Below are 13,682 nucleotides of genomic sequence, written 5' to 3'. Positions count from 1 at the left end.
AACCTATAAATGTGAAAATTCTCTATTTATAATTAAAAAAATTAGGAGTAATAAATGAGAAGAGCAACAAATGGAAAGATAGGCGGCCCACCAAAACAAACATGGTCGATAATAAAAGATCAAATAAAATATATATATGTTAAACTATAATCCGATCTCTCTCATTTCCTCGGTGTTTGTGTTATTTCCTTTTATTTATTTTTAGAATAAAGAAAACCAAAATTTGAGGGAAAAAAAAAAAGATCAAGCGGGCGCTGATTGAAATTTTGCCCCGTCCTACCTTTCTGGCGTTCCATTACATTTTCTGCTTCCGAAGGAGGAGGAAGATAGCGAGGAGGAGGGAGACAGCGCGCCGTCGTTTGTTCATTGTTTTTTTCCCATTACTCTGGTGCTGTCGTGCGGCCTCTCAAGATCAAGTGAGTGATTTTCTGTTCCTTTTCTGGCTTTTTCTTAGCACCTCATATTCAATTTCCCTTAACATCTGTATCGAAACATTCATTCGTATGTCTTTTCTATTAGTCTTCAACACTATTCAAAAGAAAAAAAAAGAAAAAAGAATGGAAACTTGTAAAGAGATTCTCCAGTGCTAAGTATTTGTTGTTTTCCCTAATCTCCAGATCTTCGTAATATGTTTAATTAGATGCTGTGGTCTCTAGAGTTGAGATAATGTTAAATCTGGCACTCTGTAAGGTCCTTCCAGCTGCATTCACCTTTTGATTTTCTCATTATTTTTCGGGTCTCCTGGTATACCATTCTACTATTTTAAGATCTGGAGAGCTGGTTTTTTAGGGCTTTCTTTAGAGTTTCTTGGATGGTCAATCAATTTGTTGATATATCAATTGGAAAGAACGCATCCATTACCTGTCTCGAGTTCTTGATGCACCTGTGAAGTCTTCATTCAACCCTTGGGTTCGTTTTTCTGACTTACTTGTCCGACTAGATACATAATGAGGGGCTCTGATACCAAATGTTGATTTTGATCCTCAATCAAAGCACACCGAAATGAAAAGCCGAAACAGAAAGAACAACTCGAGGGAGAGTTTTTTTGTACTAAAGAATTTTAATTACTATGCTTTTCAATTATTTTTGTTAATGTGAATAAAGGGTTATTTCTAAACTTACTTTACAGGTTAATAACTACTGACCATTCTCCTAAAGAAAGCACTAACCATTTTCCTAAACTTGCTCCACAAGTTAATAGCGGCTAATAATTCTTATAAAGTTGCTCCGTGTTAATAACTTCTTTTACTAAGTCAAACTTATTGACTTACCACCTTCAATTATGTGTCTCAATAGAAATACTTGGGGTCTCTCTAGTTGTTCATGTTATGTCCTTCAAGTATCATGGCGTGAATGAACATCAACTCTGTTATACTTGATGCTTTGAAAACTGAGCTGTTTATCTTTTACTGAATACAGTGTTTTTCGATCTTGTGACGAGAATACTAGAGCTCGGTTTTTTTTCTTCTGTGTTCTAGTTAATATTTGAAAATCTGTGCATGTGCTCGTTACGTGGGAATCCCTATTTCTATGGTTATGTTATTTATGCTGAGTGAGCTAGTACTAAACAATTTTCATTTGGAGATCTAATTTCAATTTCTGCTGTCAAAATTTTCTTTATCTTTTGCTACATACTTCATTGGAGGGTAATTACGCATTTTATTGCATCTACAAATGAAGAAGCAATTAACGAAAATTATTTTGTTTAAGAACATCTGCATTCTTTATGACTCGACGAAACTATTTCTGCTCTTGGCATGCCGCGTTTGATTAATGTTTATGGGCATTCTTTATTTGATAGGATAAGTAATGTAGTGTTGCTTTTGAAACTAGATTTGAGGAGAGTGCTGGGGAAGAGCTTGGCAGTGGATCTCCAATCCAAGGATATTATTTGGCAGCGGCATGCTACTGTGGGAAGACCAGAAGACTTCTGAATTCGCTTGAAGGCCAAAATGAGCAGCTCGAGAGAGCAGTCTCCGGATTGGATGCGTTCTTTCCAAGTAATTTTGTCTACTTGACGGTTTTGTTTCACTATTATAGATCACTCTTCACGTGGATTTGAATTTTCCAAGTTTTCTATTCATATATGAACTTCAAAAACTGTCTTCCCAGATAATTTTGAACAATTGCAGGGGTTTCAACTCTACGTTCTTGCTTTTCAAAAGGCTGATTTGTAGTTGTAAGAACTATCATACTCATTCTTCCCAAAAGTTGTTGAAATAGTTGTCTTAAAGAGGAGAGAGAAAAATCATATATTTGTAACACTGATACTAAGGTTAAGATACAAGTTTTCAGTCATGTTTTTCCTTCTAGAGTTTGTATGTTTGAATTGTCTTTAAAGGTTTGAAATCGTGAAGCAATTATTGCAGAGTTATTTACTAGTATATGTCTTCATCTTCATTATCAATCCTGCACTTTGAGATCATTTCAAAGTTCATATATTTTTCATGATAATTGATACCAACAAGAACAATTTACTTGGTTGAATAGGCACCAACTAGTGCTGCCCTATCCTCTCATTCTGAATCTTCAACGAATGGTAGCTTATCAATGGGTGATTCAATTGATCAAAAGGGTCCATCTTCACTTAAAACCACACAAGATTCAGATGGAGATCAGATTCAAGGTATATCAAAGTTAAACTTAAAAAGTCTCAGTTCTCATCTTGTAGGAACATTGTCTGGCACCCAAGAGGAAATGAAAGTAAAGGCAAGAGAGAAATCATGTTTATGAAGAGCTTTGGTTTTGGTGTTACTCTAATAATCCTAAGCTGGAAACTTTAATGACTTTACGTGGATTCCTAACTACTAGGACTTAGATTATCATCCTTAAATTATGCTTTCTGGATCAATAACTCTTTGGTCTGATTGTTATAATGCAGGGGACAGTGACAACCATAATCTGGCAAAGGAAGTGAAACTTGAGGAACGTACAGGAAATGAAGTGAGAGAATTTACTTCTGGATTTTTACTTTTGTGTGTGTGTATTATTAGGAATATTAGTAATCTTCATCTAATTTGTTTCAAGAGTTCTACATAAGTACGGGATGGTTGGGAATTTTTTTAATATTCTAGTCTAAGTTGTTTGTAGTAAAATCTACTTTTCTGATGGGAGATTCTTGTTTTCATTTATCAGATCTCAAAGCAGTCAGTTTTGATGTTATCATCGGATTCTGAGTTATCGCCTGTTAATAGTTTTATAAAGGAGGATTATGGTCATCATGAAGAATTATCTGAACTTACGACATCTCACTTCCAAGGGAGAGGGAAGGATGAAAATGCAGGTGGAAAATCTAAATCAAGGAAAATATCAGATAAAAAGTTGTCAAAAAAACAGGTCAAATCAGAAGTTTGCACTTCGCCCGAAGAGAAGATAGTCATTTCTGATACAAATAAAGAACGACTTACGTTGGAAGGTGAGAGAGTAGTACGATAATAATGCATAACATTAAAAGGTAGAAGCTCTAGTGACTAATGAAGAAAACATTAAAATTACTCGAGTCTTGATCTTGTATGCTGCATCATGCATGAAAGCTACTGTCTGTTATGCATGATTTTGTATTGGAATATTTTGTGAAAAACTTTCGTCCATTCAGGATCTGAATGCTATGTAAGCAATGGTGGAGATGTGGAGATCATAGAAAAAGATGCATTGGATGACTGCAACGAACGTCCTGTAAGATTTAAGCTCAAACTGAAAAGAACAAACCTATATAGTTCATTATACTCTGGCCACTTATTTGCTTTAGCAATTCAATTTACAGGTTTCCTCCTCAAGGTTGCCATTGGTGCTGTCTGACAAAGTTCAAAGATTGAAGGTAGTGTTGCAACATAGATTACAATAAACGAGTTCTTTTGGCAGCTGCCTCTTGTCATGATTTAGGTTTTAAACCTTTCTGCTTCATTATATACGCATATATATATATATATATATAAATGAGGTTCATTCTATTATGGGCCCGTGTACATCCTTTTTAGTTTCTGAGTCGGGTTTTGGAGGGAAGAGGGGAAGTGAAGAAAGAATATTTAATACAAGATTGTAAAAACTATTGTCTTATGCAGGCACTTGTTGAGTGTGAAGGAAATTCAATAGATTTGAGTGGTGACATGGGTGCTGTAGGACGAATTGTAGTTTCTGATTCCTCATTTGCAAAAAATGAACTTTGCCTCGATTTGAAAGGTATGTTTCATTCATATGTTCTATGTTTTTCCATTAAGGGTCAGGTGTACTTCAACATATGTTTGCAAATGTTTATTTATTCCATACTCGTGATTAATGTCGAGTTTCTATATCGTTCTTTCGGACCTCGTTGGCTTATTTCAAAGATATTGGTATGTTTTGCCATTGTTGGTAACTTGCCTATGGTTTCCCAACTCAGGTACAATTTATAGAGCGGCAGTAGTTCCTTCAAGGACATTTTGCGTTGTATGTTATCATTCTCCACTTTTCTGATTCTTGAAATGGAACTTTTTTTTATTACGAACTCCGTACGTGAAAGTCACGTTGAAATGAAAGACCCTTTTTTATTGCTTTTTATTGTTCCAAAATGAATTATTTAAGAAATTTTCCACCTGGTTTTGTTGATGTAGATCTTGTCTTGTTCAGGTTAGCTTTGGTCAGTCGGAGGCGAAGGTCCGTCCTTTTCTCCCATCTATTACCTTGTTCACATTCTCTTGTATATTAATAATAATGTAGTTCGCTGGAACGTTTGCTGTGAGATCCCACATCGGTTGGGGAGAAGAATGAAATATTCTTTATAAGGGTGTGGAAACCTCCCCTGATAGACGCTTTTTAAAAATATTGTGGGAAAGCCCAGAAGAGAGTCCAAAGAGGGCAATATCTGCTAACAGTGGGTTTGGGCCATTACAAATGGTATTAGAGCAAAACACCGGGCGATGTGCTAGCGAGAAGATTGAGCCTCGAAAGGGGGTGGACACGAAGTGGTATGTTAGCAAGTATGCTGGGTCCCGAAGGGGAGTGGATTGGGGAGTCTCACATTGTTTGGGGAAGGGAACGAGTGCCAGCGACGACGTTGGCCCTGAAGGGAGGTGGATTGTGAGATCCCACATCGGTTGGGGAGGAGAATGAAACATTAGTTATAAGGGTGTGAAAATCTCCTCCTAGTAGACGCGATTTAAAAACCTTGAGGGAAAACCTGAAAGGAAAAGTCCAAAGAGGACAATATCTGCTAGTAGGCCGTTACATTTACGGTTGATTTCTCATGTACTTACTACATTTTCCTTATTTAGCACCTCTTTGTTTTTAATTTGCTGTATTTTTCATTACATTGTCCTAGAACTGCCATAGAAAATATGACTTGTTTGGACGTATGCCACTTGATCAGATAGAATCTATCATGAATGACTTCATACAGCTGAAGGCACTCTCCAACGTTGATGAGGCTGAAACCATGGTTGAAGGTTGACTTGCTTTGAAATTTACACCATTGTCAATTTCTCTAAATTGTTCTATCCTCATTCAATCTGCTTCATCTATAGGAACATTGGATGGCTTCTTATTTGATTCTGAAGATGAGGGCGAGAAAATAAGTAAAGTTCCAACAGACCAAAACGAGCCTGCCGAAGCGCTCAACAAAAAATCTAAAAATAAAGACGAAAAATCATCGGTATGTTTCTTTCTAAGCTTTGATATTCAATTGCTTATGTTATCTGTTGAATGAGTGTATGATTATGATCCGGAAATGGGCAATGTAGGGGCGGAAGCGTGTTAAAACAGGAGGAAAGGGGCAGGCACCCAAGAAAGCGAGGAAGAAAGTTCAAGGTTCTAAGACTAAAAGTACAAAGAGCAAGAAATGAGGTTTGAATTTTTGTTGTATGCTTATGAACCGAGGTGGTCAAATAGAGAACCCAACCCGACACGAGATTGAATTAATAACTTTTTGTCACTCTCTCTTCTCTGCGCGAGTGCGCGAGATTGAATTAATAATTGTAATGATGAAGTATGCTTTTCCATCGTTCTCATCTTTCTTATTGTCTTTCTACTCTTTGTCTTCATCGTTCTCATCTCACAATGTTTGTCTTCGCTATTAGCCTCTTTATTTCTTCGTCGACATCATTCTCATCTCATAGCAAATGTTGACGTTGTTCGCTAGTCGCCTCTTTATTTCTCCGTTAGACTGTCTTCTCAGTTCCCATTTTTTTTGTTTGACCTTGTTTCTGTGTTTCTCATTGGACGACGTCACTAACGGTCTCTTTGCTTGGTGTTCCGTTCCACTTGGAGAAGATGAATGCTATAAGACAAAATTATCTATGGGCAATAGTAGACTTGAGAAGATAGCAATGGATTTAGGGTTTAAGTTTTTATCCTAAACCCTAAAACATGAAACCTGAAACCTAAAACCCGAACCCTCTTAACTCTAAATTTGAAACCCTAAACTCTAAACTCAAACTCTAAACCACAAGACCTTGCAACCAAAACTAGTATGCAAAAACCATATTAAAGGTACTTGAAGCATGAACTGAAAAATCTGAGTTATAATCAATATTTTTAGAGTGTTTTGTGAGGAATATTCAAATTTGACTAAACAGATCCACATGTTCTGTAGAAAAACATTTGAAAATGGTTTCGCTCTCCATCATCTTTGGGTCATTTTCTATAGGGCTACCATAAGGGTGTCATTGACGACATTTTTCATTCTTCAATCAGAGTGACATTGAGACGTATAGAAAAAATTATTTCTCGTTTTGGTCTCTCACTCATCTGCTAGAGATTGTAGTAAGACTTAAATGAGGACTAAAAAATAGTTGCAGCTATGTGTATAAGACCTTATAATCCAAAGTCCCATGTGCAAATAATATTCGGGGAGTTTGAAGCATTAGGTGAAAAATTGAGTTATGATCAATATTTTCTTAAACTATTTTTATGGAGAAGGTTCAAATTTGACTAAATTGACCCACTACTATTCTCGCTTGGTGGTCTCTCATCCTAGGACGAGTTTTAGAAGAATGGATCCTAATGGGTTGTCCACTTCCCGTCCACACATAATACACAACACTAGTCTTGATCGGAAGACTTGTTAGGTCCTATGGTCGGTGAACAACATGAATCTTATCATGATACCATGTCCAGAGTTTCATGCATCCCCTCTAACATAGTCTTATGTTTTTAATTTCATGCATCCCCACAACATAGTTTGAATATCTATGTTCAAGGTTCTATGTGTCCTTTGCAGCGTGGTATAAGTCATAACATTCTACAACAAAACATAGACAGGGCACCCCACCTTGGTGGGAAAAAACCTGAGATCATGTTGCACCACCATCACAAGGTCTAAGGTGATATTAGGGCATGAGACGAGTCTGGTAGAGTCGTACCTAGCTGTCTGGGTGTGTTAAAAAGGTCGGTCTTAGCTTGCAAGTTCTACAAGTTTTACTAGTTTTACGATAGTCCTAAGACACCTTTATTGGCTCTTTGCCAAGGTAAGCATAACCCCAACAATGTCAAGTTGCTACCTTGGTGGGAGGTTGGTCTTAGTACCATAAACTTGGAATATAACACTAAGGAGTGGACTTGAACAAATTGCTTTCCTCCATATCTCCTCCTCGCTTCTAGTTGTGCCTTTGCTACCATTATGGTATCTAACACTTTGATTTGATCCCTTAAAAGTCATGGCTTAACAACCCTAGACCTCTCGGACGTGTTAGATAATTACTAGATGCGAAGGGAGATTCAAGATCTGTGCGCGACTCGACATGTGACCCAATTCATGATCTGTGACATGCTTTTCCTCTGAATGGCAACCCATTCTAACTAACCCGATCCGGCTCGCCAACCCGTGAGTGTCCTTCCCCTGTAGCGCATGTGGGGCTACCTTCAGGCATGTGTAAGCGAGTGTCACGCACGTGAGGTTAATTTTTTGCCCGTTCAACTGCTTTTCATCTCGATTTTGATATTAACCTTATTATGACTTTGAATTAGGACCTACCATAAATATTTTAGAAATTATGGAGCATCTAACACATGAAAAAGTTAGCTTGGGATGGCACATGTCATCATGTAAGTAGCCATTCGAACTATCTTAAGATAACATTTATAGGGATTGTTAGGACGTGTAGTATGTGAGCACATCTTACCTTAGGTAGTTAAAATATGCATATTTAGGACTCTAGAAAGGCAATTTGGATGAATATGCTATATATGTTATGAATAATTACCGAAATGCCCCTAGAATGAGACTTTAAGATGCATGCTAATTTTAATGCTTCCCGCTGTGTTAAAAAAGGAAGATGAGATAGTGCAATCTATACTTAGATGATTGATGGATGTTATTTCTCCATTGAGTTTACATGAATGTTTATATTATTTTTTATTTGCTTTGGGTGATTGATAGGAATATCTCCCTAACAAAGTATGCATGAGAAAACCAAATGAAGATTAGAGCATTAGAACTAGAACGGTTTTTACATTGACCTAGGTCAGTACATTTCTAGTAGACTGAGCACCCAAGGATCGTGAGAAGAGATAAGAGGTCTAGACCTAAGTGCACCCAAAGATTGGATTAGCTCTAAGGAGCTAACCCGAAACATCCTCGAAATGTGAGGTGGTATTTAAAGTGCTAAACAACTCCCATTAACCTAGCACACCTCTATCACAAAGATGACTAAGAAAACTTAATATGCCCTTAGTGTTAGCAACACCATACTAAGTTGTATAATTTCAGGTACCGTCAAGCCAGGCATGGGCCGGATAGTGTAGCATATCGAGGCGACCAGGAGCCATATCTTGTGGAAATGGCCAGGGGTCTCCCAAACATGATATTCGTGCTGTAATCTCTCCCTTAGAGGGGGCATGGGACCATGCAAGTAACCTAGTAGCTGGCAAGCACATGAGGTCGCACCCCTATACTTAGAGTGTCTATGGCCCTATGGAAAGGTATGCTAGTTAAACTTTCATGGATGATGTACAGACCGGTTAGATGTCATACTATCATTAATAGATTTAATGAGGTAGTGCCTCAAACCATCCATGATACTCGTCATTCACTATTGTGACTATGCAAGTTGACTCAGTTTAACAGTAAAATAGTTCCCAGAGGAGATTTTCTGCCTATGGATATGCCACTAGAGATGGGTGAACCACCTCCAGATCCACAGTGGGTTGGTCATGAGATCCGTTCAGAACTTTGAGGTCCTCGTAGAATTAGATTTAAATTTCTTAGAGCCTAGAGAAAATCCTATGTCAACCAACTAGTTTAAGGATGCGACGAGAGACTACAAGAAGGTTTCTCAATAAGTATTTTTATAATCACTCCTTTCTTCATTTTTCTCAAGTGTTCGCTAACTATCGGTAAATCTTGAAGAGCGTTAAGTAGTTGTGCAGTCACATCACAGAAAGGGTCATTCTGAGGCATAAGTTTGTCTTTATATTTTGAGTCTTTTGTATTTTGTTTGTAAATGTATCCCAAACTCGTTCTCCATTTGTAATAAATTTGAACAACATCAGCTTATTTTATTTTTAACTGAGGTGTTGTCGGTTTTTAATTTGATTTAAATTGTTTTTTTAGTTATGGTCCGAAATTCGAAGTGTTGAAAATCTGATCATGAGAGACCTCCCTATCACGAGATATTACTTTTAGATGCAAATTTATTCATTCCCATCTAGTATTTTCTATTTTTGTTTTCATTTTTTAAGAAATAAATTTTTTGTTAATTAAAAAGATATGGTGAATAAAAAAGGCAACTTTTAAAATTTATGGTAAATTATTGATTAAAAAGATATGGTGAATTGTAATGGTAAATTATTGATTAAAAAGATATGGTGAATAAGAAGGGTATGGTAAAATGAGGCTAAAAAGAAACATAAAGACAAGAACATCAATGTTCAAATTCTATTTAAGACATCATTCACAACACCCAACCTGTCTACTTTTTTACATTCGACAATGTCTTTACAACGTGGAGCTCTCTTTTTCATCTTCTTCTTCCTCCTCACCATGTCTTTTCCTTCCATGCCCATGGCGACTTCTAGAAAAGGGAAGGCGGATCTAAAAGCGTTACAGGTCACAACGATTACTAATACTGCACCACTTCGTAAGCAACCATTCCCTGATTCATTTTTCCTAAACATCAAGCCGAAGGGACCAATCCACAAGTCTGCTCCGAGTCCAAAACATAACTAGAAATGAGCTCCTAAGTGACAACCTAGTATACGTTCTTTATGCACCATCCTTATATAACCTAGTATATGTTCTTATGATTTAAGTGTTAATGAAATAATGTCATGGTGTTATTTAATTTCTATATGATTTGTTGCTTTTGATTTATGGTTTGTTCTTACATGTCTCAAAGTTTAGTGCCCGAATGTATTTCAAGGTCAAATCTTTAAGGACTTCATTCAAAATAGGGCATTAGGGATATTAAAAAATATCAATGATCTAAAAAAATTTAAAGATTTTGATTATGAATTTCTTTGGGTTAAGTTGAGTTGGGCTATAGATTGAATTGGATCTTTGGTTTCTCGGGTCCCAAATTGGTTGAACTGGTTGAACTAAACCGACTCGAATTATTATTAAGATTTATATATATAATTTTATTTATTAATTATTCTTCCATCCTTCTTAAAAATAATTTTTAACACAATGCAAGACGTTGTAGCACATGAATCATAGGAAAAATGGAACAACCACTTCATCAATTTTAAGTTTTCCCAAGTTGAAATAACTTTCTATTCTATTCAGTACTAAATGAAACGACTCTAGGTTTCTACTTAGTTTAAGGTCGCTACTATATACATAACATAATCATTTTACGTGGAAACAATCATTTGAATTATAATCATAAAATGTTGTCATGGACCTACATGTATTTATCGAAGGTCTTTAAAATAATTTAACGGAAATTAAAATAGACATAAGTAAAATAAAATCGAAATACCTTATAGTAACTTACTGTCTACAAATATAAATGCAAACTACTTTATGTATGTGTTATGGTCTTCTAAGTTGCGATGCCACTGTCAGTCTACATGGGAGCCTTGTCTTTTCTTGAAAAATAAGAGTAACACATGAAGTAGTATTTGAAGAAATACTTAGTAACTGGGCCCGGGGTTAGATGCAAACACATACAATCATGAAAGAGACCTATGATTTAAATTCATATTCCCTTAGGCGACTATCCTAAGCGGGTAATTGGATGTGTATTTATTATTTATTCTACACATTGTCTACACTTGCGAGTATGGACCCACCAATCGGTTCGCACATCTCCTATGTCATGTTCCTGGTCGGGTTAGCATTCTCTGGTGCTGTTGTCGGACATCTGGTAGGAATAGTGACAGTTGCAGCATTATGATGAACATAATGATCATTTTTTTTGCCTCATAACGTACGTGTCTATACCATTATAAAAATGGGAGATTCCCCGATGCATGAGGCATTTTCATTCATTAAATCATGTAAAACAACCCCTTCCATTTTCCTTTATATTATATCATTGCATGTCATTCATATCATACATCATGTCATATTGTACATGTGTCATATCATAAACATATCATGTCCAACATGTATCATATTACAAAGCATATCACATCATAAACATATTATATCATAGACATATAATATCATATCATAAACATATCATAACATAGACATAACATATTATAATCACAACACATATAAAAGACATATGACACGTGCGAAGCCACTGGGCACGTGTCATCATGAGTACGAACGCGTTTATGATGTCACTGGGCACGTGTCATCATCGAGTTACTTTCCCGTTTATGATGATGAGTACGAACGCGTATGCTATGATGATGATCATCACCATGCCTCGCATGACACTCGGGGGTTTGCTAATCTCCGGACGTCGCTACGGGAAGCTAGGTCGACAATGATGGGTCTAGGGGGTGCGAACTTCCTAGGGATCCACGCTTGCATGTGTGGGCTGTGTGTAGGAAAGTACTACACATCTAATTTTGTCAGGACTGGAGGCCACCCCAACGATATGTTCCTAATCATGAGTTGCATGTATTTGCATTCCCTAACACCGATAGTGGGGTCACTTACTAAGTATTTCTTAAAATACTCAAGTTTTGTGCTATTTCTATTTTAGGTAAAGGCAAGACACTCATGTACGGTTAACGACAACATTGCAATTAGAGACCATGACACGTGCATAGGATAATGTTATTTTATTTTCTTAGACTTATGTTAGTATAGAGTAGTCCATGACTGTCTTATGAGAAAATTTTAAATGTTTAATTATGCATAAGAGTATAGGTTATGATGATGGTAGCGACTTTAGGTTAGTAGAAATCTAGGGTCGTTACAGGTCGAGTCACTAGACTGAGTCGATGCAAGTCTAGAAGTTGAATCTATTAAGATTTATGCCATAAAGCCTCCTAATTAATTATTTAATTTTTAATAATAATTTTTATTATTTTATTTATAATTTAATATTATCCCTCGTATGAAAATCAAAAGTTATTAATGTAATCTTGAACAATAGGACGTGGTTGAAATATAGGAGGATAGTATTCAACTAATAACCTAAAGGGTCTATATAATATAGATAAGGTTGTGTGTCTTCTCCTGCTAACACTATTAATAGAACCCACTTTGTAATTGTTACAAATGATTTGGTCTAAATCGTTCATGTGAAGACATGTGGGTTGGGGTATCCTATACAATGACTTTGTATAATACTAGACCAAGAAATATTTAATCTCTCCTTATAAATTCGTTAATTAAGAATATTAATATTTCACATGATGATCATATGTGACTCGATCTTGATTCTAGGTGAGTTATGAACTTCTGCATGTGAGTGTCTGTCCTTTAATTGGCATGGGTGAGAATGACTCTTGTAGCCGATTCAACATGCCTATCATTTTGGGAACTTAACTAAATTGGAAATTCCGAACATAATATCATCAAATGGAATTCGCTTCTTTCCATATGAGAAAGTACATGAAAGTGCTTATTTTGAGACTTGAACTATAGGACCCACCCTTTCATTGGCCCAGGAGGAACTTGGTTTATGATTGGATCATAAACAAATTGTTCGTTAGAGAATCAGTGGTATTTAAGGTGAAAGATGTAATTACAGGGGTAAAATGGACTTTTGACCCAACTGTAATTATGAACGACTCGTGAAAGATTGACTTACTTGTAATTGATATATCAATCGACATAACTTGTCCTACTGTGCATAAGAGTGCAACCCTAGGTCTATAGTGCAGTGAACTATAATTAATAAATGAAAATGGATTAATTAAAAAGTTTAATTAATTAACTTTATATCATTTGAATTTATAATCGGTAGGTCATAGAGTTCTTGCTAATTCCTAATAACACTAAAAGTTCAATTAAATTGAAAAAAAATTTTCAAATTAATATTTAATATATTATATATATTAAATATAAAAGAGAAAATAGATTTAATTAATTTAAAATGTTGAATTAATATTTCATATATTAGATATATTAAATAAATAAAAATATATTTAATTTATACTTTCAAATTAATATTTAATATTTTAGATATATTAAATATAAATAAAAAAAAATATATTAAGTAGAATGGTATTTGACACATTAAATTTTAAAACAATTAAGGTATATTGATACCCTACGTAAAAACATATTTAAAATTTGAATGAGATTTAAATTAATTAAATATATATTATGATATTTTATAATATTTAAATATGATTTTAAT

General features: G+C 35.5%; 1 protein-coding gene across 2 annotated transcripts; it reads left to right on the top strand.

Annotated features, from left to right (window-relative positions):
• Positions 1-215: 215 nt before the first annotated feature.
• On the top strand, positions 216-6,001 carry BIN4 (double-stranded DNA binding protein). Of its 2 annotated transcripts, none has more exons than XM_087127334.1 (13): positions 216-416; positions 1,834-2,000; positions 2,491-2,626; positions 2,882-2,943; positions 3,136-3,415; positions 3,596-3,675; positions 3,764-3,817; positions 4,062-4,179; positions 4,379-4,425; positions 4,606-4,632; positions 5,297-5,420; positions 5,499-5,626; positions 5,715-6,001. In XM_087127334.1, exons 2-13 carry the CDS (start codon positions 1,953-1,955, stop codon positions 5,814-5,816), a joined length of 1,206 nt encoding a protein of 401 aa, XP_086983460.1. In that variant the 5' UTR covers positions 216-416; positions 1,834-1,952; the 3' UTR covers positions 5,817-6,001. The 2 variants fall into 2 exon arrangements, with proteins under 2 accessions (XP_086983460.1, XP_023515821.1); XM_023660053.2 differs by having other exon boundaries at positions 218-416; positions 5,345-5,420.
• The last annotated feature ends 7,681 nt before the right edge of the window (positions 6,002-13,682 follow it).

Source organism: Cucurbita pepo, chromosome 10 (genome assembly GCF_057944985.1).
Source record: "Cucurbita pepo subsp. pepo isolate OVF chromosome 10, ASM5794498v1, whole genome shotgun sequence".
Taxonomy (NCBI): Eukaryota; Viridiplantae; Streptophyta; class Magnoliopsida; order Cucurbitales; family Cucurbitaceae; genus Cucurbita; species Cucurbita pepo.
The sequence above is the reverse complement of the archived record's forward strand: the minus strand, read 5'-3'. Positions and strand labels throughout refer to the sequence as shown.

Coding starts and splice junctions, on each gene's coding strand:
- BIN4 (XM_087127334.1), top strand. CDS start 1,953: ATGAGCAGCTCGAGAGAGCAGTCTCCGGATTGGATGCGTTCTTTCCAA. Junction 2,944..3,135: donor AGGAACGTACAGGAAATGAA/GTGAGAGAATTT, acceptor TTCATTTATCAG/ATCTCAAAGCAGTCAGTTTT. Junction 4,180..4,378: donor ACTTTGCCTCGATTTGAAAG/GTATGTTTCATT, acceptor TTCCCAACTCAG/GTACAATTTATAGAGCGGCA.